This window comes from Staurois parvus, unplaced genomic scaffold, assembly GCF_062004578.1.
Source record: "Staurois parvus isolate SC_StPar_1 unplaced genomic scaffold, SC_StPar_1.0 ptg000544l, whole genome shotgun sequence".
Taxonomy (NCBI): Eukaryota; Metazoa; Chordata; class Amphibia; order Anura; family Ranidae; genus Staurois; species Staurois parvus.
Genome location: NW_028318340.1, coordinates 3,364,860 through 3,388,424, shown reverse-complemented (window position 1 = coordinate 3,388,424; position 23,565 = coordinate 3,364,860). Strand labels below are relative to the sequence as shown.

At 41.5% G+C, this 23,565-nt stretch overlaps 1 protein-coding gene across 3 annotated transcripts in view; it reads right to left on the bottom strand.

The window, feature by feature from the left end:
* The window catches only part of SUPT20H (SPT20 homolog, SAGA complex component), a 127,233-nt gene that overhangs the window by 81,947 nt on the left and 21,721 nt on the right, over positions 1-23,565 (bottom strand). For all 3 annotated transcript variants that reach the window (XM_089690841.1, XM_089690844.1, XM_089690843.1), the window contains 4 exons: positions 22,648-22,730; positions 22,525-22,560; positions 12,069-12,127; positions 4,845-4,911 (listed from right to left, as the gene is read on the bottom strand). In XM_089690841.1, the coding sequence (XP_089546967.1) occupies positions 4,845-4,911; positions 12,069-12,127; positions 22,525-22,560; positions 22,648-22,650 (165 nt within the window). In that variant the 5' untranslated portion in view covers positions 22,651-22,730. The remainder of the gene's footprint in view (positions 1-4,844; positions 4,912-12,068; positions 12,128-22,524; positions 22,561-22,647; positions 22,731-23,565) is intronic.

Genomic DNA, 23,565 nt, shown 5'->3' with positions numbered 1-23,565 from the left:
GACAAGCAGACACCTAAGGATCAAGTAATCCTGTTCAGGTTATAGAATCAAATCAGATAATTCCGGCTCTCGGTCCTATACAGACAACAATCTGATTTACAGAGAGTAAGCGGTCTGCAAAAACAGTTTTGTTCCTACGGCTACATGAGAGTACTATCATCAGCTACCATACTTTGTTAATCATTTTGCCATATTTTCTCATAGTAACAGGATACAAAGAAACCAAAAACAGACAAATTCTGAGAATTGGGTTAAACGCATGCCAACAGGTCAAGGGTTTCATACAGGTAAAAGACTCACGATATATTATGCTCATATCTCAAATGAGGAAACATCTGACATTATGGAAATTAAATACAAAAACAAGCCTAAAAATCTGCATTTTCACTATTAATATTAAAGCACAACTGCTGTTTTTGTAAAAAATAATCAATACACAAAAAAGGTTTGTTGTGAAAATTGAGTTGCAGGGCTGAATTTTTTTAGCTTGCGATTATCAGCAAATGATTAAGTGTGAATTTGGTTGAGATACTTTTTAAATACAGCTGAGTATTTCCTTTAGCAAAAGGTGAACTCCAGGCAGGTACAAAAGACACAGATTAACATAGCTCTGTATTGATTAATACAACATAAAATTTGTTTTTAAATGCAAGCAGTGTAAGTACTTAAAGTTGACTTGACATTAGCCTTTTGCACCCCCTGTACAGCAGAGCTCGGACTGGGAGTGGAGAGTAGGCACAAAGAGCTCATCTGTTGTGCTACAGTGCCCATGTTCTAACTAGGAACATGTTCGTGGAAGGAGGAAGCAGAGTGATGGAAAAATTAGGAGGGACAAGACCTGTATTTATTACCCAACTACACAGCAGATCAAAGATCAAAGTCTCCTGCCCTGCAAGGAAGATCAAGTCTCCCGCCCTGCAAGGAAGATCAAGTCTCCCGCCCTGCAAGGAAGATCAAGTCTCCCGCCCTGCAAGGAAGATCAAGTCTCCCGCCCTGCAAGGAAGATCAAGTCTCCCGCCCTGCAAGGAAGATCAAGTCTCCCGCCCTGCAAGGAAGATCAAGTCTCCCACCCTGCAAGGAAGATCAAGTCTCCCGCCCTGCAAGACCTGGCTGAGCTGTGTGGCAGAGTAATAAATCTTAGGACTGGATGGGATGGACAGAAATACAAACCCTTTAGCGGGTAAAGTATGTTTGTTTTATGTTTGTTTTGGACATTTGTGCGCATGTGATGAACAGTTTAAAACTGTAAATGATCTTATCAAATGTATAATTATGTTTCTAAATAAAGGTTTACTTTATAGTTCTATAAGACCATTACTTTTGCTTCTTACGTATACCTATACATGTACTTCCGGTCTAGCAGCGCACCATTGTTCTTTATTATTTTCTTTCAAGACAAGTGTAATACTAACAATTTTAAAATGATGCAAGATATACTCAGCAGTTATATAGTAAAGCCTCATGTACACTGCAGCTCAAAAACACTGCTTCTACAGGCATTTGAGATTTTTTATTTTTTTCCTTCGCCTGTAAACCCCCCTCTTTTTTAGCCTATGTGTCCATGCACACTATTAGGTGTTTTCAAATGTTTAGTGGCAAGGGAGTTTACAGGCAGGGTAAAAAAAAAAAAAAAAAAAAAAAATCACATCTGCGTTCAGGAGTGACGCTTTGAGATTAATTCAATAATGTAATCAAACCAAAAACACTGAAATATGAAATAGAGCATGAAGTTCGCACATCACTGAGCAATGTCGCAGAATCGTTTTCAGTGTCTGATGACGAACTTCCCCACGAATCACAATCGCTCAATTCTGCAAGTGGTTCTGATTTTACGATCACTGTTTTCTAGCTGGTCTAAAACCGCACTTGACCTAAAAGGGACGCTTTTTGGACACCATGGACGTTCTCAAGTTTCCAGGCAGAAAGAACGGTAAAAGTGAAGGCAGGGCACAGGACAAAATTTAGGTGAAATGGTTTGATACAGTAATGTAATACTAAGAGATTACAGTGTATTGTGTGCATGTTAAATTATTACTTTTTTGAATGTCCCGCCGGTTCCGCCCCCCTGTACGTCCTGACGATCACAGGGAATGGAACCTGGAATCGGCCAGCGGACATGGCCGGGGGACACAGCAGGAGGACCTCGTGGCATCGCAGGACAAGGTGAGGCTCGGGGGATCGCTGCAGTGTAATCCCGAGTGTTGCTCTGGGTTACTGCTTTTGGTACTGAAATTAACCCCGAGCCACACTCTGGATTACCGCCAGGAAGGTTAATGCGCATTAACGCATGTTAACGCTAGGTACGTTAATGCACATTCCCAAATTAATGCATTCTAATAGGCAGAATTCTGGGCAATAGAATGCATTAATGCCAAATGTGGAAAACTGGATGAATGCACATGCAAAAGTGCTGTTTTTACTGTGTTTTTAATGCTGTACAACTATCTTTCAGGTCCATTTCACACCTTTGCGTTTGTAGCGCAAAGCTCCAAAAAGCTCAGGAGGAAAAAAAAAAAAAAAAAAAAAAAAAAAGTATTCTCTATGGAGATAGTTTACATCTCCACTCCAAGCACCTGAAGCTCAAAAAATGTTTTGGAGCTACTTTTGTAGCTTGATTCAGGCATATTGGTGCATTTTTTAAAGCTTTTTTTCCTCCATAAAAATGCATTAAAACGCACAATTCACACATTTTTAAAGAGTTTTTCTGCTCAAATGAAAAAGTTACAAATAAATGAAAAGTAAATGTTAAATAAAATATATACTAAATAAAAATAAATCACAAATAATTAAAATATGCTATAATAAATAATAATTAACTCCTAACCTTAACCCCTAACCCTAAAACAAAAGAAAAAATAAATAAAAATAAGAAAAATGTAAATAAAAAACACCCTAACATACATCAACTAGAAAACAAAGAGAAGAAAGAAAAAAAATTAACCTATAACCCCAAAATCTAACCCCTAACTCTAAACCTCAACCCTAACCTCTCATGCCAACAAATTTGCCAAAAGCTCAAAAACGTGAACAAAAAACTTGACACTCAGGTATGAATAGAGCCTAAAAAGGATAAGTGCACCTTTTTAAAACAAAAAAATAAATAAATATATATATATATATATATATATATATGTGTATGTGTGTGTATATATATATATATATATATATATATATATATATATATATATATATATGTGTATGTGTGTGTATATATATATATATATATATATATATATATATATATATATATATATATATATATATATATATATGTGTATGTGTGTGTATATATATATATATATATATATATATATATATATATAAATAATTTTTTTTGGGAAAACATTGCACCAGTAATAAGCAGACTGTCAGTGTAAGCCGTCTGCCCGTACCTTGTATGGGCAGGCAGTTTCATACTGAAAAGGAAGAATCAATGAACTACCAGAGCGCTCAACAGCGCCGTGGTAGTGCACTAAGAACTACAAGCCGACAGCCGCAAAAGAATGTCAGCACTTTTAGTTCATTCACTCACAGAACTCTGTAAATGAATGATGCGGCCATGTGGGGAGGAGTCCCGCATGCTTGCGCTCTTTTCAAAAAGTGACAGCTGGTATGGGGAACATCTCCCCTTATGCTGTTACACAGATGCAGCGGATCGCCGAGTGGCTGCAGGAGTGGTATCATGTTCCACCCTAAAAAGGGGTGGAACGTGTAACATGTTCCGAAGGTGAACTTACGCTTTAACCTTACAGTGTGCAAGAAGCCCAAGGATCCACATAGTAAAGTGCTGGGCCAAACAAATTCTACAACAGTGCACAAAATCTATCATAAATTCTAATACAATTCTATATATAACTTTTGCTGATAAAGCCATTTACCATATGCTCAGTCTGAAATATCTGCATTGGCGACATATTAACTTTAACCAGAACTTGACCCCCTAATATTTGTGACAGGTTAGCTTTAACTGGAACCTGACCCCCAAAAATGTAACCTTTAACCTGAACCTAAGCATTAACTCCAAATCTCAGGTGAGAAATTTTACTCATCATAACAATAAATTACGACACTAGTGCAGGAAATACTATCAGCTTTAAAATGTGATGCAATAAAAACATTGGCACCTCTTTAAAAAGAGCCTAATTAACTATCCTGAAAAACTATTGTTGAAATCTAGGTGCCAAAATGACATGATGCAATCAAACTATATTACCAATTTCCTGCTATGTGTTTAGCTATTTCATATGTAAAAACAATAGCACAGTTTCCTGTGCTGCAAACATCTACAGCGAGCCTGTGCCACAAGCAGTAGAAAAATGAGTCGGGGACCACCTGTGGCTATTTGGAGCCATGAGGTCACTGCATGTCTACACAGGCTACTAAATGGTTCCATATGTGCTCCAATGCACTCACCAGCACTACATAGGAGAGAATATAATAAATGCCTAAATATTAAATAAATTAATACTGGGAAGCAGCAGGGGTAATAGTTTCCAGCCAAAAAAATGTCTGTATGAGAATGAGCTTGAGGTTAACCTGACACTGAGAAAAGATGAAATCATATTTAAAACATTAGAGGTAGATCATGTAGCAAACTCAGCACAGGGATGTTTCCAGTCTTATAAACTGGTCTCGGGCAAATATCTCTAACAGAAACAATACTGACACCTTGCACCAGTCGGCATAATAAGGGGAAAACTATGGTTCCAATAAAGGAGAGAGATTACTTATTTTCTGTTTTAAACTCATTACAGGGTCTGTTTTGTTTAAAATGTTGCCAAAAGAGAACTGTTTCATTTCAGTATTTGAAAACCACAAAGTCTGGGGATGACAGCCAAGCGTACCTTTACTTCCGGTTCCTTTTCACATTCTTCTATGTACAAGTCATATAGCTTAGGGAATACTGATTTCCTACAACAGAAATGAAGACAGGATGTGAGGAAAATTTGCAGATGTCTTTTCTTTTAACACATACTGTATGCCTTGCTTTGTTCTTGACATTATACATTCCAGGCCATTTACCACATTGACTGGTATACCTATCCAGACATTTCTAAATATCTTAGGTGAAAGGTCAAGAACATGATACAGGAATGTTTAGTAACAGAATACCTTGATGAACTTGCTCGTTGTTCTACACATCTTAAGAGTTTGCACTAAACTTACTGAATCGAAGCACAATAGATGATGCTTTATTGGGAATGCAGCTTAAATTCAGTACAGGATGATGCACCCTGAGCAATTTTAAGGATGCACTCCCTTTTTTTAAAGAAAAAAAAATTAGGTTCTATTATGTTTACAACATTAATACACAAAAACCACGCAGAGGCAGGAGACATGCTTCCCCCTTAGAAGGCTACAACAAGACTTCAGAGGCAGACATGAGTTAATTGTTATAAGAGTAATGGCTGGACAATCACAATGTCACAAATGAAAGGGAGTAGAACCATTGCGCTTAAGAGCAGATTTCCCACATGTGCAGTGCGGCTTGAAGCTCAGGTCAGGTTTACATCAAGTTCAGGACAGGATTGCTCAGGATTTTATCCTGTTCACACGTGCAGTTTAGAAAGGATTCCCATAGAAGCCTGTAATCCCCCCCTAAACCTGAAGGCACTGCTCAGAAATCGCGCAGGACTCTTTTTTCAAACCACACAGAATCTGCACCGCCAGTGCACCGGACATATGTGAATAGGCACCATAAGAAGTAATGTTATTTCACGTCATGCAGACTGGATGCGGTTCAAACCTCATCCAATCCACATATACACTATATTGCCAAAAGTATTGGGATGCCTGCCTTTACACGCACATGAACTTTAATGGCATTCCAGTCTTCGTCTATAGTGTTCAATAATGAGTTGGCTCACCCTTTGCAGCTATAACAGCTTCATCTCTTTTGGGAAGGCTGTCCAGAAGCGCATTTGTGAGGTCAAGCACTGATGTCGGACTTAGAAGGCCTGGCTTTCAGTCTCCACTTTAATTCATCCCAAAGGTGTTCTATCGGGTTGAGGTCAGGACTTCTCCACCCCAATCTAGCTCATCCATGTCTTTATGGAACTTGCTTTGTGCACAGTCATGTTAAAACAAGAAGGGGCCAACCCCAAACTGTTCCCATCAAGTGGTGGATGAATCCGTGACAATTCTTCCTCAACAGCACCATGGTAGTTCATTGAGCACTACAAGCTGACACCTGCAAAGGCTGTTGGTACGTGTAATTTCCCATTAACAGAACTCTGTGAATAAATGAAGCGGCTGGGTGGGAGGAGCCTCGCACAGCCGCATTGTTTTTAAAATAGTGACAGCAAGCAGTGGGAGAAGATCCGTACTTGCTGTCACTAGAGGCAGTGGAGGAGGGCAAAGGCTGCAGGAGTGTGAACATGTTACATGTTCCAACCTAAAATCGGTGGAACATGTAACATGATCCCAAAAGGTGAACTTATGCTTTAATAACTCTCAAAACAGAAGCCAATGGAACAGTTGTCCCCACGAAAAGAATTCCACTCAGCTTTTTTAGAGTGACCAGAGTTCTATTTTGGATCATATTGTATCCTGGAGACATTGTTGGCCAAAAAAAAAAAAATAAATAAATTTGGACTGAATCTATGGGGGGAATTTACAAAAACTGGACCAGCCAGAATCTTGCGCTGCTGTGCATAGAAACCAATCAACTTCCAACTTCAGCTTGCTCAGCTGGAGCCAGTTTATACCACAATTTCTGCATTCCAGATACGTTTCTTAATTCGCATTTTTTTATGCCATCTGGTGCGTTTTTGATGCGTTCCAGCACCTTTTTTCCCCCACTCTTTTTCTTCATCCAAATTCAGGACATGTGCGTTCCACTGCATTTTGCCAAGTTCCAGATGCATTACATACATAACAAAATGCAGCAAGCTCTACTTTTGTTGACTGCACTGGTCTAAACTAGGGCTGCTGGAATACATGGTGAGAACTAGCCCTAAAGCTTTGAAAATGAAAGCTGCAAGTTGACTGGTTGTCATACACAACTGCTTCAGTTTCATGCTGCTTTAGGGCCGGTTCACCATACAAAAACAGTCAAAATGTGTTCCAGAAGGGTTTCCGCATGTGAGTTTTTGATGCGTTCTGGTTCATTATTTCCGGTCTTTTTCTTCAATTTAAATAGAGACATGTGCATTCCAGTGTGTTTTTGGTGCATTACAGTGCATTTTACGGAGTTCCAGTATAGTTCTGTGCATGAAAAACGCAGCCTGTTACCAGAACGCACTGGAACTGAAAGTACTGATGTGAGCTATGACATGGACAACCATATAACCTCTGTGCGTTTTAGTTATAGAAAAAAGAAAGCACACTGAAAACGCATGTAGTGTGAACTGGCCCCAAGTCTCAGTAAATTCCCCGCTATGTTTCCTTATCAGTGAGGATCACATTGGATGTCTGCAGAACCAGAATTGCAGAATCTGTTTTTACTAAGCTGTTCAATGAATGACATGAAAGGATTAAATTCCTGCAGGTTAAGAAAAAAAAAAAAAGTGCATTTACAATTTTTTTTTTTTAAAGGAGCCTGTAAAGCATTACCCCCGCAATCAGATGATGGCAGGTGCAATGTCCTGCAGACTGTCAGTGTAGCGGTCTGCCCATACCTTCTGTACAGGCAGGCAGTTACTGAATGACAGGAAGCTCAAACTACGAGAGATCTCACCAGCACCCTCGCGATTCTTTGAGAACTACAAACCGTTAGCCGCAAAGGCTGACAGAACTTGTAGGCATTAATTCACAAAACGCTGTAAATAAAAGACGCAGCAGTGTGGGCGGAAACCCGCACGGTCGCAACATTTTCAAATTGTGACACCTAGTGCAGGGAGAAGATCCTCGGCCCGCTATCACAGGGAGAGGGGGGAAATTGGGGGGAGAGCTGCAGGAACATGTTACATGTTCCACCCTAAAAACAGGTGGCGTATGTAGAATGTTCCCAAAGATTAACTTATCCTTTAATTCTGACAGCCATTTATAACATGGTCTGAATCTGTCATATTACTTGAGGAGATAAAGACCGCTCACTGTGAGAGATATCTGCATATGTTATATTGACTAGACATAAGAATCCCCCAGGATTTTCCTAAATCAGCACATGCACAAATTTTACTGGGAACATTTTTTTGATCTTACCTGTTCCTCGATCCAGCCGCGCGCTGTCTTCCCGGCTTCTGTAATGGCGCTCGGCATGACAGCCGGGTGCCCAGTGCGCATGAGCGAGAAGCACTTGCGCTTTGTGATTGCTCCGGCGGCTTCTGGGATCTGTCATGTGTCCCAGGTACCGCCTTACCATTCACAAAAAGCACCGCTTCTTGTGCATGCACACTTGGCACCCGGCTGTCATGCCCAGTGCCCACACTACAGAAGCCGGGAAGACAGCACGCCGCTGGATAGAGGAACAGGTAAGGTCCCGCTGCAGAGCTGAGCGGCCAGCCCGGTATTCTGACATGGCCGCGGTGGAAATACCGGACCGGCCGCTCCATATTCGCCTTATAAGACGCACTGACATTTCCCCCCCAGTTTTGGGGAAGAAAAAGTGCGTCTTATACGGCGAAAAATACGGTACCTCTTTGCTGGAAACAAGCCATTTCTCCTTCAACTGGCCTTTGGCTACATAGAGCAAGCATAATTAAAATCAAGAAACAGTTTTTGGCAACTACATAAAAGAAGATCGGATCTGCAAAACTTAGTATTACTGGATATATTTTCAATTCATACGATTATAATACAGTACCTTATTAGGAACTCTAAGTCCTCCCTTTAAAACTATCCTAATAATGTCCAGGAACTCTGCAGGTATCTCCCCATCCTCATTCTAACCACCCCCCAGGGGCGGACTGACCATTTGGAAACTCGGCACTGCCCGAGGGCCTGGGGTCAGTAGGGGGCCCCATGAGATGCCCTTGGTACCTTTTTCATAGGCTTTTTTGAGTTTGGGCAAGGACACAGGGGCCCCATGATCCCCTATTGCCCGGGGGCCCCATGAGTTGTCAGTCCGCCCCTGCCACCCCCATACTTTTCTCCTTTACATCCCTATATTTCCCTAACCTTTACCTTCATCATTTTCTACCCGTTCTATAATCTTTTGTTCTCATACCTGCACGCTCAGATTCCATTCTGTTTACTTATACTTTATTTTGCAGTTTTAAAGATAATGCAAGAAGGTTAACTTTTAAAGGCATCTTCAAACATTCTGCCAGTTTATTCAATATAATTACACGATGAATATATTATCTTCTGATTTAGTTCTAATCACAATAGACAAGTCTGACCCCTTTGTTTTACTATTCTTTGCTCACGATTAGCTTCACGAAATGCATGAAAATTATTATTATTATTATACAGTATTTATAAAGCACCAATAGTTTGCTCAGCGCTGTACATTACAAAGGGGGACAGAACATGTGACAGAACAATACCAATACAATGCAAAACATGAGGGGATTGAGGGCCCTACTCTTTCAAGCTTACAATCTAGGAGGGAGGGGATAGTGGTACAGGAGGAGACAGCTGTGGGGGATGGAGTGGTAGGAAGAGTGGAGGAGGTCGGCAAGTTAGCAGGGGGTGGGGTAGGCTTCCCTGAAGAGATGGGTTTTCAAGGTGCGCCTAAAGGAGAGGAGAGTAGGTGATAATCTGATGGGTTGGGGCAGGGAGTTCCAGAGGATGGGCGACACCCTGGAGAAGTCCTGGAGGCGGGCATGGGAGGAGGAGACCAGGGAACTAGAGAGGAGGAGGTCTTGTGAGGAGCGGAGTGTGCGTGCTGGACGGTACTTGGATATTAGGTCAGTGATGTAGTTCGGGGCAGTATGGTGGACAGCTTTGTACGTCAGTGTTAGGATTTTGAATTTGATCCGTTGCGCAATCGGAAGCCAGTGGAGGGATTGGCAGAGGGGGGGGGGGGGGCCTAGACGGAGCGGTTTGAAAGGTGAATGAGTCTGGCAGCCGTATTCAGGATCGACTGAAGCGGGGATAGCCAGCGGTGAGGCAGGCCAGTGAGGAGGGAGTTGCAGTAGTCGAGTCGTGATATGATGAGGGAGTGGATGAGCTGTTTAGTGGTTTCTGGGGTTAGGAACGTGCGTATTTTGGCGATGTTGCGGAGGTGGAGTCTGCACGAGTTTGTTAAAGATTGGACTTGGGGCTGGAAGGATAGGTTGGAGTCCAGAATGACACCAAGTACTCTGGCCTGCGGGGCGGGTTTAATGGTAGCGTTGTTCGATGTGATAGAGAAGTCAATGGGGGGTGGTGTCCGGGCTGGGGGGAAGACAAGAAACTCGGTTTTGGAGAGGTTCAGTTTAAGGAAGTGGAGCGACATCCAGTCTGATATGTCGCTCAGCAGGTGTGTGATTCGGGCAGAGACTGAGGGGGTGAGGTTGGGGGCTGAGAGATAAATTTGTGTGTCGTCGGCATAGAGGTGGTAGTTGAAGCCGTGAGAGTGTATGAGTTTATACTTTATACTTTATTACTTTTCTATTTTCTGTATTGCGTTTTGCTTAGATCTTCAAAAGTAAAATCAGATAAAATATTACAAATAATCGCAAGAGTGCTCTAGGCCAGTTTACTGTCCTTCAGACCTTAGGAAGGCTGGACTTGGAGCCTGTGGGAGTAGAAATTGTCCTGGCGTCAGTGGGAGTTAACAGTACATCTTTAGCATTAAGAAGAATAGTGCACAGTCCTTGGTGTCAGGGGGAGAAATTGTGCCCAGTTTTTGGGCCAGTGGAAAGAATACTGCCCCACTGTTGGAGTCTGTGGAAGGAATAGTGCTCCGTTGTTGGGAGTCAGTGGGAGGAATAATGCCCCATTCTTGATGTCAGTAGCAGCAATTATACCCAGTTGTTGGTGTCAGTGGGAGGAATAGTGTCTTGCATCAGTGGGAAGGAAGAGTGCCCCAAGGGCCGGATGAAGGCAAGCAAAGTGCCGGATCTGGCAAGTTAAATGTCTGTACGCCTAACCCTATTCCCCCCCCCAAATTAAATTTTTTTTTATAAACTTTTATTGCATTTTTTGCAACAATGATAGTAACACAATAAAGTAAGTATCATCGAACACTATATAAAATCAAAACAAGTATGTTGAAAGCGTGACAAAGGCCATCAACATTTACAGATCAAAAAACACGAAAAAAAATTTGTTTTCGAGAAATAACACTTTTGGAACTCAATTATGTCATCACTGGATCTTTCTATGGATTCTTGCTCCAAGTGTGGTGGGAGGGGTCATCAGGCTTCTGAAAAAGTGACCCTGCCTCAGGTCTTCTTTCATCATAAGAATGCATCCCTAGGATCCCTTTAGGCAAGCATGGTACTCCCTGCTGACCACTAGGTGCTTACGCTGTGTAGTCTGCTGCTCAATTCTTAGAGCATGCATGTCTAAAGGGATTCTGGGTATCTGCTCTTTCATATAATGCTCTGGTACAAAAATAATTGATGGCAGAGAAAGCTAATAGCTGTGAGAGGCAGACAATAACAGTGCAAATCAGAAGGGATTGATAAATGATTGAAGTTGTTCAGACAGGAAATTAACACAGGCTCAAGATTGCTGCTGAAGCTTCACAAGCTTTTATTGTGGAGATGTTAGTTTGCAGGGAATGGAAGATACACAAGATAGGACCTTCTACAATTGTGGGGGAAAAAAGGCAAAACTGGAGTTGTGTTTTAATTATTTAACAATGTACATATATGTGTATTCTAAATTGTTGAGCCAGCTGATTCCAATTATCATGGGAGTGATGACATCGGTGACTCTGCATTGACACATGGGCCCCTCACACAGTAGCTTCTGCTATCTTTTGGAATTTGTCTGAGGTCGCTTCTTTACAAGCATAATTAGATTTCCAGAAGGAGCAACTGAAACCAGCAATAAAAACTGAGGGAGTTGAGAACTGGTAGGTAACAGGAAAGTAAAGTTTCAGCCTGGGAACCTTGTGGACCAAGATAAATTTAAAAAGCGAAATACACGAGATGCCACAGTGAAAGCCACTTATCAGCTGCAACAGAAAAGAACAATACAAACACCATTGGAGTTTCATCTCCAAGCGATATCAATTCATTATATATTACCTTCCTCCTGATGAATGCTTTCGTTTTGGAGGTCTCTGTCTGGCACTTTCAATGACATACTGTAAAAACAAAAAAATAGTAATTTCTTGCATATGCATATAAATATGTAGAAAAAAAATTATTACTGTACCTTAAAAATGCAAAACATTTTATTAACACAGAGGCAAACCAATCAATAAATGTAAATACAGAGCATCCATTTGTTCAAATGAAGGCATTGCACCGTATAAATGGTATTTCATTTTATTTTCATCAAGTCATACAGTTCTACCAAATTTTTCAAAACGGTACAGTAATGGAAAAATCGCGAAAAAGATAGAAGGATTGACATATTGCAAGACACAATAAAACAAAAGCCTCAAAAAAAAAAAAAAAAAACACTAATACAGCCATTACATATAAGGACTGGTAAGCAAGCTGCAATATATTATTTTTTAGGTTTAGATATACTTTAGTGCAAAGCAGGCCAAACAACCTTTTGCTGTGTTTTATGTTTGAACACATGCTGTGTTTGAATTCAAAGGCCAGCATTTGACAGCAACGCCTATTTATTTATTACAGGCACTTGTATAGAGCCATCAATTTATGCAGCACTTTACACACGAGGGGCGTTCAAGTCAAACCAGGACTTTTCATTTTACAGGTACAAAATGAGATGGTAGTGTGGCGATACTACATGCGTGTTTTATTACCCACAGGCGCCGCATGTGTCATGAGCCAGTCCAGAGACTAATCAAGACGGCAGACAGCAGGGTTAATGTGTTTATGGACCAGTATGTGGTGATGAAGTTTCTTGTGAACAAAGGTAAAAAACCTACGGATCTCTAGAGAAGACTTCAAGCACAGAACGGTGATGAGAAGCTCAGCCGCAGTAAGACATTTTATACTGTAAAGCGCTGAGCAAACTGTCGACGCTATATAAATCCTGTATAATAATAACATTTGAATGGTGTAGTTGTTTCAAAGATGGCTGTGGTGGTTCCCAGCCCACAGCAGTCATTCCAGTGAACACTGTATGAGTGGAATGCTGGATCCTGGATAATCAAAGCATAACCTTTCGTGAACTTGCACAAAAGATGAATCTTTCTGTGGGAACGGTGAATACAATCATGACGAAGTGAAGCAGGTTGTCCTAGAATGGTTCAGGCGTACTGACAAATCTTTCTATGTCAAAGCTTTCTAGGCATTCGTTAAATGCTGGGATAAGTGTATAAAATGTAGCAGGGGAGTATGTAAAAAAAAAAAAAAAAAAAAAAAAAAAATGCAGTTTCCTCTGCAAAGTCCCAGTTTGACTTGAACGCCCTTGTGTGTATATTTTTTTTGTACACTCACATCAGTTCTTAACCCTCCAGGAGCGCACAACCTAAGGTCCCTAATTGACATTCATACAAACACATACTAGGGACAATTTAGACAGGAACCAATGTACAAAAGCCCTTAAGTACACTTGCAGCAGAACAATTGTGTGTATTTTAACCCTAATTTGTGCTGTACTTACAGCCAGCACTTCAATGACAGGGGAGCTTTCCCCACAATCAATGTAGAAAAGCAAGATGGTGGTTTCTGCAATCGGTTATCCATGTAAGAGTTTAGATAAAAACAGGAATAATTGGTTCTTAATGGGTCCATTTTTGCTAGCCTGTGATTTGCCTACGCAGAGCAAAGTGTCAGGTTCACTTAACCAAGTCCCTCCCAAAATCACCTTTTCTCCACCATTGCAATCTGTCTACTTGATCAGTCTGGTTGGAGCCTACACAACGCTAAGAACTATCACCCTATCCCCATGGTCAAAGGGGAAACGGTCACATACGTCCTACGGACAGAAGTACCATATATATCACTTTCTCTCTGGGAGAGGGTCTCAAATGGCGAAGCAGGAAAATAAACCTAGGAAGGGTACAAGCATTGGTGGAAAGGGTAATAAAGACAACAAATTTCTTTACTCGACATGAGCAGAGAACAAGTTCATCCTAAAGTGGTTCTAAATGCATCCTCTGCATTCTGCATTAAAAAAAACTGAACAAAACCAAAAGACTTACTTACCTGAGCCTGATCTCAATCCAGCACTGTGGATGAGAGCAGCAGTTCCCTTCCTCCTCATTGGCTCAGAGACAACAGTGGGAACCATGGGGGGGAAGCAAAAACGCAGGGAACCACAGAAGAGGCAGATCAGGGCTGCTCTGCGCAAAACCATGTCACAGACCAGGTAAGTATAACAGGTTTGTTATTAAAAAACAAAAAAAATATTTATTTTATTACAGGTACAGTGGGGATCGAAAGTTTGGGCACCCCAGCTACAAATTTGTATTAATGTGCATAAAGAAGCCAAGGAAAGATGGAAAAATCTCCAAAAGGCATCAAATTACAGATTAGACATTCTTATAATATGTCAACAAAAGTTAGATTTTTTTTCCATCATTTATACTTTCAAAATAACAGAAAACAAAAAAAATGGCATCTGCAAAAGTTTGGGCACCCTGCAGAATTTATAGCATGCACTGCCCCCTTTGCAAAGCTGAGACCTGCCAGTGTCATGGATTGTTCTCAATCATCGTCTGGGAAGACCAGGTGATGTCAATCTCAAAGGTTTTAAATGCCCAGACTCATCTGACCTTGCCCCAACAATCAGCACCATGGGTTCTTCTAAGCAGTTGTCTAGAAAACTGAAACTGAAAATAGTTGACGCTCACAAAGCTGGAGAAGGCTATAAGAAGATAGCAAAGCGTTTTCAGATGTCAATATCTTCTGTTCGGAATGTAATTAAGAAATGGCAGTCATCAGGAACAGTGGAAGTTAAAGCAAGATCTGGAAGACCAAGAAAAATATCAGACAGAACAGCTCGCAGGATTGTGAGAAAAACAATTCAAAACCCACGATCTGTCAGACACTGGAGTTGTGGTACACTATTCCACTATAAAGAGATACTTCTAAAAATATGGTCTTCATGGAAGAGTCATCAGAAGAAAACCTCTTCTACATCCTCACCACAAAAATCATCGTTTGAACTTTGCAAATGAACATATAGACAAGCCTGATGCATTTTGGAAACAAGTTCTGTGGACCGATGAGGTTAAAATTGAACTTTTTGGCCGGAATGAGCAAAGGTACGTTTGGAGAAGAAGGGGCACAGAATTTAATGAAAAGAACCTCTGTCCAACTGTTAAGCATGGGGTTGGATCAATCAGGCTTTGGGGTTGTGTTGCAGCCAGTGGCACAGGGAACATCTCACAAGTAGAAGGAAAAATGGATTCAATAAATATTCAGCAAATTTTGGATGGTAACTTGATGCCATCTGTGAAAAAGCTGAAGTTAAAGAGAGGATGGATTCTACAAATGGATAATGATCCTAAACACACCTCAAAATCCACGGGGGATTACATCAAGAGGCGTAAACTGAAGGTTTTGCCATGGCCTTCACAATCTCCTGACCTCAACATAATTGAAAATCTATGGATAGACCTTAAAAGAGCAGTGCGTGACAGACAGCCCAGAAATCTCAAAGAACTGGAAGACTTTTGTAAGGAAGAATGGGCAAAGATACCTCAAACAAGAACTGAAAGACTCTTGGCTGGCTACAAAAAGCGTTTACAAGCTGTGATACTTGCCAAAGGGGGCAGTACAAAATATTAACTCTGCAGGGTGCCCAAACTTTTGCAGACGCCATTTTTTTGTTTTCTGTTATTTTGAAAGTGTAAATGATGGAAATAAAATCTAACTTTTGTTGACATATAACAATGTCTAATCTGTAATTTGATGCCTTTTAGAGATTTTTCCATCTTTCCAAAAAGTTCAATTTTAACCTCATCGGTCCACAGAACTTGTTTCCAAAATGCATCAGGCTTGTCTATATGTTCATTTGCAAAGTTCAAACGATGATTTTTGTGGCGAGGACGTAGAAGAGGTTTTCTTCTGATGACTCTTCCATGAAGACCATATTTGTAGAAGTATCTCTTTATAGTGGAATAGTGTACCACAACTGCAGTGTCTGACAGATCTTTCTGGAGGGATCGTGCAGTCAAACGTGGGTTTTGAATTGTTTTTCTCACAATCCTGCAAGCTGTTCTGTCTGATATTTTTCTTGGTCTTCCAGATCTTGCTTTAACTTCCACTGTTCCTGATGACTGCCATTTCTTAATTACATTCCGAACAGAAGATATTGACATCTGAAAACGCTTTGCTATCTTCTTATAGCCTTCTCCAGCTTTGTGAGCGTCAACTATTTTCAGTTTCAGTTTTCTAGACAACTGCTTAGAAGAACCCATGGTGCTGATTGTTAGGGCAAGGTCAGATGAGTCTGGGCATTTAAAACCTTTGAGATTGACATCACCTGGTCTTCCCAGACGATGATTGAGAACAATCCATGACACTGGCAGGTCTCAGCTTTGCAAAGGGGGCAGTGCATGCTATAAATTCTGCAGGGTGCCCAAACTTTTGCAGATGCCATTTTTTTTGTTTTCTGTTATTTTGAAAGTATAAATGATGGAAAAAAAATCTAACTTTTGTTGACATATTATAAGAATGTCTAATCTGTAATTTGATGCCTTTTGGAGATTTTTCCATCTTTCCTTGGCTTCTTTATGCACATTAATACAAATTTGTAGCTGGGGTGCCCAAACTTTCGATCCCCACTGTACTTATATAGCGCTGTCAATTTACACAGCGCTTTACATATATATTGTACATTTCACATCAGTCCCTGACCCTCAAGGGGTGTACAATCGAAGGTCCCTAACTCACATTCATACATACTAGGGTAAATTTAGACAGGAGCCAATTAACCTACCAGAATTTCTTTGGAGTGTGGGAGGAAACCGGAGTACCCAGGCAGGGTGGTGCCGTGGCTGGGATTCGAACCAACGACCCTAGCACGGCCAGGCAGAAGTGCTAACCATTTAGCCACTGTGCTGCCTATCCATATAAAAAAAACATGGATTTCCAATAACTTTACAATCCCTGCTAATTATTTGACCTACAGTATACAAAGAAAAAATGGTACAATAGTTTCCTAGCCATAAACTACAGACATTCCACTGCAATGTCTGGAACAAGCTGCTTGAGGACGCTTCTTCCATTTTCCCTTGTTTTTTATGTACCCAAAATGTTCTGTCCTCACTTACACCTATGTTTTATAAAGTGAGAAATTTAGCTACAATACAGTTCTATTTTTTTAAGCTAAGAAAGCATAGCATATTCTAGTGAAAGCAGGGAGATCAAGAAATAAGGAACGGTCAAGCCAGGCAGCCCTGCACTCCTCAGTGTGTATTGTGGTTAAGCTGGAATGTACAAGGATAGGAGTACAGCTAGCTAGCAAGGTTATAATTATTAATGTCTCTACTGGGAGGGATCTATTGAACAGCTAAATGGAAAAAACAACAAAGCTTCTTGATCTAAGGTAACAGGCTGCTAGACAAAAAGGTGTTAATCATGAGTTGAATATATATGTCTCCTGCTTTAATATGGAGATGGTATGTATAGCGACCACAGTAAGGAGTAGGCTGGCATGTTTGTTTCTTATAATAGTATTGTGGCCAAAAACCTAAGGATTTATTGAATGAACATATTGTTCTCGGTTTTAATATTCAGGTTTTCATGAGATCACTAAAATTACTTTCTATGTTACCTTCACCAGGTCATGTTTAATGTTGAAATTGGGCAGACTGCCCAACCACAGGAGACTAAAGATTTTAGCATTCACAGAACTGCTTCTCCCTGTTTACTGATGGCCTGAAGATATAATTTTTTTTACTTCAGCTCATACTTTAGTACAAATTCTATTAGTTGCATTATTAGGAATGCCTTCCACAGAACATCTCACGCTATGGTATAGTAGTAGATAAGGACGTACATGGGGCAACTCAACCACAATTACTTGCAATCGCAAAGCAAGAAAGAACGTGATCCAACTGACCTAGGAGGTTACTGTACACATCTTCAGTTCTAACAGATAATGTTCAGACACTTCCTCCCCCCCGATGCTCCACCTCACTGGCCAATGTGCAAAAAGGCATGAAAGGGTGGGCAGGCTTAGACACTAGCACTGCCAGAAATAGATCCATCAAAATAGCCCAAAATAAAAGCAAAATTGTAGAAACTTTGGAATTTCCCTGAGTATGCACAGGCTAGTCTGCTATTCTGTGAATCCTTGTAGAATGTTAATGAATGAATGCAAATTTTACAGCTTCAACAGATCTTTTGCTCCCAGAGAAAGGTAGTTGTATAGTGAGAAGGTGACGGATTCGGGACTAGCCTGCAGACAGTAAAACCAGAGTTAGACTTACTAGTACCGGTAATTCAATTTTCTGTAAGTCTTCCAGGACAGCCCCCTGAGACGTTGAGCTCCTCCCTCCGGGACAGGAAATACCCAAGCCCAGAACCTTAAAAGGCAGACCTCTTCAGTTTTCCCAAGAACCACAGGGAGGCACTAAAAGACATAACCATATATGCATAAACATACATTACTTTATAATACTAAGGTGGGAGATCCCGGCTGTCCTGGAAGACTTCTAGAAAATGAGTTACTGGTAAATCTTACTCTGGTTTTCTCAAAAACATCTTCCAGGACAGCCCCCCCAAGACGATAATCAAGAACTTACCCACTAGGGCTGGGCTACTGCCTGGAGGACTTTGTGCTCAAAACGCCTGATCCTCACTAGAAAGGAGATCCAGGCGTTAAGGTTGCATGAAGGTAAAAATACTGGACCAAGTACAAATCTGTTCTGACGAGGCATCAACTCTCTCTGCCCAGGATGCTGACAAGGATCTGATTGCATTAACAAAAAGGGGGCAGAATCTCTAATAAATTATATGATTCTGCGATAGCCATCCTAATCCATCTAGCTATGGTGGATCTGGAAGCATTGAAACCCTTCCGTGCTCCCGCGAAAAGAACAAACAAAAATTAGATTTTCTGAATTCTCTGGACCTACTAAGATAGGCCAAAAGGCTCCTTCTAACATCTAAAAAACGTAATCTTTCTTCCTCCTTGCTTGCAGGAGCAGAACAGAAGGTCGGCAAAATTATATCTTGGGATCTATGAAAGGAGGAGGAAACTTCGGAAAGAAACCCAGGATCAGTTTTGAGAACAATTCTATCCTCGAAAACTGACAAAAAGGGCTCCCTAATGGAAAGCACCTGCAATTCACTAACCCTACGGGCTGGTGTGATTGCTAATAAAAACAGTCTTTAGAGTTAAAAACTTTATTGAAGACTTCTCCAGAGGTTCAAAGGGACAAAGGACCAAAGCTTTAAGGACTAAAGACAGATCCCAAATTGCACAGAACCTGACCACCGCCAGCCAGGACTTGGAAAGGGCCCTGAAAAAAATCAGTTACAAAGGGATCCTGCTGGAGGAGGACCTGCCAGTGGTGGATCACTGTACCAATCCTTAGGCATTTGTGACATGCTGTGTGGGGATGTGAAGATACGCATCCCTCAGATCCAGCGTAGCCATGGAACAATCTGGGTAAAGGATGTGTCTTACAGAGAAGATCAATTCCATTCTGAAGTATTTGTGTCTTAAAGACTGATTGAGAAGGCGCAGGTTTAAAATAAGGCAAAACTTGCATGAGGGTGTTTTCACTACGAAAACATGGGAATAAAATCCCATCCCTTCCTCGTTCCAGGGAACCTGAGTAAGGACCTGTTGATCCAGCTGGTCTCCAATCAGGCCACATAGAGCCTGTATCTTCTCCTGATACCTGGGAGTTGGTTACCAGATACCTGGCGGGGGGCTGGTGTCGAAATCCAACCTGTACCCCTTCTCTATCAAGTCCAGAATGTACGGGTTCCAGGAGATTGACGCCAACTGAGGGAGAAAGGTCCCCAGTCTTCCTCCCACTGGGACGCTCAATGAGACTTGGTGGGGCCCTGAAGGATTGAATAAGATCCCCCCCTTTACCCTTGTTCTTTTGCCCTGTCCAATGGTTTCTTGGGCTGCACATCCTTACTTTGCAGGACCTGCGTTTTCTGACGTAAAACCCTCCTAGAGTAAGATCTCTTCTTATTCTCTGGAAACACCCTCTTTTTATCAGCTGTACTTTCCAAACCCTCCTGGAGACCTGGATCGAAAAGGTTATCACCTGAAAAGGGTAAGGCACAAAAGGTGTAGCTTGGATGCGGAGTTCCCTGCCCAGGTCTTCAACCATAATTCCCTTCTAGCCGAATTCACCAGGGCAGATGTTCTTGCAGCCAGTTTAACTGATTCAGCCGAGGCATCAGAGAGGAAACCTACCACTCTAAACAGCAAAAGAAAGGACTTTGTTTCATGGCTGGGATCCGTCTTCCTCAAACAGAAATCTCCTTTTAAGACTACCAGAGAAAAATGGCTTTCAGGGTTCTCCCACTCCAGCTTAATGGTATCAACTAGGGAACTATGGACTGGAAAGACCCTAGTCTTTTTAGCATGCAGACACTGATACATGAGGTCATGCTTAGACCAACATATGTCCTCTTCCTCAATCTCTAAGGTTTCATAGATAGCCTAAAGGAGGTCATCTACATCATCAAGGGCCAATTTGTACCTGGAGGAGCAACCTTCCCCATCATCCTCCTCTGAGCCAGACCCCGCTTGAGAAGAAGAAAGGGACCTAGGATTCTCTTCCGGGTCCTCCTCCCTTCGGCTCAATGCCTCAGATACTGCAGTATCTGCAGACTGGGTCCAAGACTCCAGCGGCGTCTGCATTCTATCCAGCAAGGATCTAAATGACTGAAATGTAGTCATCATGTCATCCTTTATGGAGGTGAGAACCCTATGGCAGGCTGTAAATGACTCGTCCTTAATTAGACTATCCACACAATTGCAGCATAAGGGCTTTTCCCAAACTGAACCCAATTTTGCTGCACAAGCCGCACACTTTCTTTTGGGGACCTGATTCTGTGTCTTGGGCTTTAACCTACAATAAGCAGAAACAAATAAAGAACACAATCAGCCCGGGCTCCCCATTCCAAATACCACTGTGCTGGGGGAGAAACCAGACGTGTGCCCCACCATCACCTGAGACTTAGAAACTGAAAGATTAAAACCACCCCCAGGAGTCAGCAAGAAGGAGCAAGCAAGTCCCCAAGCCTACCTGAGAGGAGCTGGTGCCTGAAGAACCAGGGTTCGCCTGCTGGTGTGTTAGCCACAGCCTCTGCTGGGTCTTTTCACCCTGCACCAGCAGCCTGAGAACTGTTCCCTGCGCTGCCCATGGAGACTGGAACCACGAGTCTCCTGGTGCCCACCGATGGACATCATCGGCGGTACTCCTCCTCTGAGGACTGGAAGGCAACAGGAGTGCAGCCCTACTCCTCTCTAAAATGGAGGGATTGCGCCGGGCAAGGAGGAGGTACTTACCTAGACAGGAGCCAGGAGCATCAATCCTATACAGGTTCCTAAAAGTCCAACCTATCCTTCCGGAGGAAACACAAATACTGAAGAGGGAGGCCTGGAGGTCCGCCTTTTAAGGTTCTGGGCTTACGTGTGTCCCAGGAGGCAGGAGCTCAACATCTCTGGGGGCTGTCCTGGAAGACGTTTTTGAGAAAAACCTCATTATGGCGTGTTGCTTGAACTCATGGAAAGTCTCAATACCCGTTAAAGAAAAAAACCCAACTTGAATACTGCATTTACAGTCTCAATAACCCAAAAAAAAAAAAAAAAAAAACAAAAAAACAAAAAAACCACAACTTAAGGCTTGGCTCACATCTGTGCCGGTGGTGCCGCTGCGGGACCCGCACAAATACCTGCACCACCCACACAGAGGAATGAGGAACCCGTAGGCGGGTGTCATTAATTCTAATGGCATGCCACCCACACTGGAAATCATAACTGTACTGAGAACCTCGGTTCCCATGCGGGCTACGATTTCCCAAGTAGTGCAGGGACTTCTACCCTGCATGTCCTGGGGTACAGGAGTCCATTCAAATAACTGCGCTCTCGTACCTGTGCAAATCGCGGCCTGCACGGCCGCATATGTGTACCAGAGTAAAGCGGAACTTCACCCAAAAGGGGAAGTTCTGTTAGTCCTCCAGCGCCTAGGGACCAAAGAGCAGTGAAGAAAGTGACCCGGGTAAGCATGGCAGTGCATCCCCGGACAGATGAGTGGTTTAAAAGTCAGCAGCTACAGTTTTAGTAGCTGCTGACTTTTAATTTTCGCACAGGGCACTGCAGGACCACTTTAAATATTGCATTTTCAGGGGATCCCAAGTTGTGGTTTGCAATTTTTTTGACGACTAAAACAAAAAGGGACTGGACAACAGTGATTAGAACTCTTCACATACAAACTAGTCAGTTGATTCCCAGTAAGTTGATTCCCACCAGTCTCACCGGAAAAAACGGTGCTTTGTTCTACAATGCTTTTTCACATGTTTTGACAATATGAATTTAAAAAAATGAAGCCAATTTAATAGAAAGTGAGAATTTTTATGATCTTTGCTGGCTCAAAGCTAAAAAGAACCACTTTAAGGAAAAAATGATGCTTACCTCAGCCCGGTCCAGTGCCAATTCTAAGGTCTGTTGCTGTAAGAAAATAGAATTTTGTATTAGGAAAGTCAATAAATACACTAGCCATTCACACAATGAGCACTGAACATACAGAATCATTACCATTATGGTCAGGCTGGAGTTTCAAGTCAGAGGTACAAGTCACAGCAAATGGGTGACCATGGTGATCTGTAGTGGTTAAAGTGCTGTAAATAAAAGAAACAAACAAATGAACAATTTATAAGTGAATACTTGTGAGCTATTATGAATGAGGTGTTCAATAAAATAATTATCTGTTTAAATAATGCGCTTGGTTCGCTGGCACTTACACAAACCCACTTAGTTGTGTGCCTATTATCCAATATTATACACTTCTAGTGCCGTGCTCCTATTGTAAATCCTTTATCACAAAATATATATCACCCTTGTAAATAAATAAACTATTAATTAATACATGAAAGATATGAAAAAATTAATTAATGTGACTTATAAATAAATTAAAAAATAAATATAAATAAATCAAGCCATAATTGTGCTAAAACATACCATATGTGATCAATCAATATTTATAATAGTGCAAATTCAATGATAAATGTGCAAATGTAATCAATAAAGTGCATATTTATGTGCAATGTGCAGGTGAACTCCTTATTCCCTCTTTCCAGGTGCCGTGTCGTCTCAATATGCGCTCACCTTAATATTTGCCTAAATAAATTTAGGCAAATAGACTTTTAGTCCTTCCAGGACTGGTGGGATAATGCTCCTATGTTTAGTATTCCAGATGGAAATATAGATCTGCTAGAATCCTCCTGTGATCTCCTCTTTCTCCATATAAGAAGCTGCTCATGGATGAATGATTAGAAAATGTGTGAGGATCTCCTGTTTCCCCTCCTGGGGACCCCTCCTCCTCATACCTCCTCAATGTGGGGTATATAAATCAAATGGAAAGAAGAAAGACCATGGTGGCTTATCCTTTTGTATATCAGTAGTTTATTGCTACCGGATGCGGTAATTTACAGCAGTTTCTGGCACTTGTCTGGT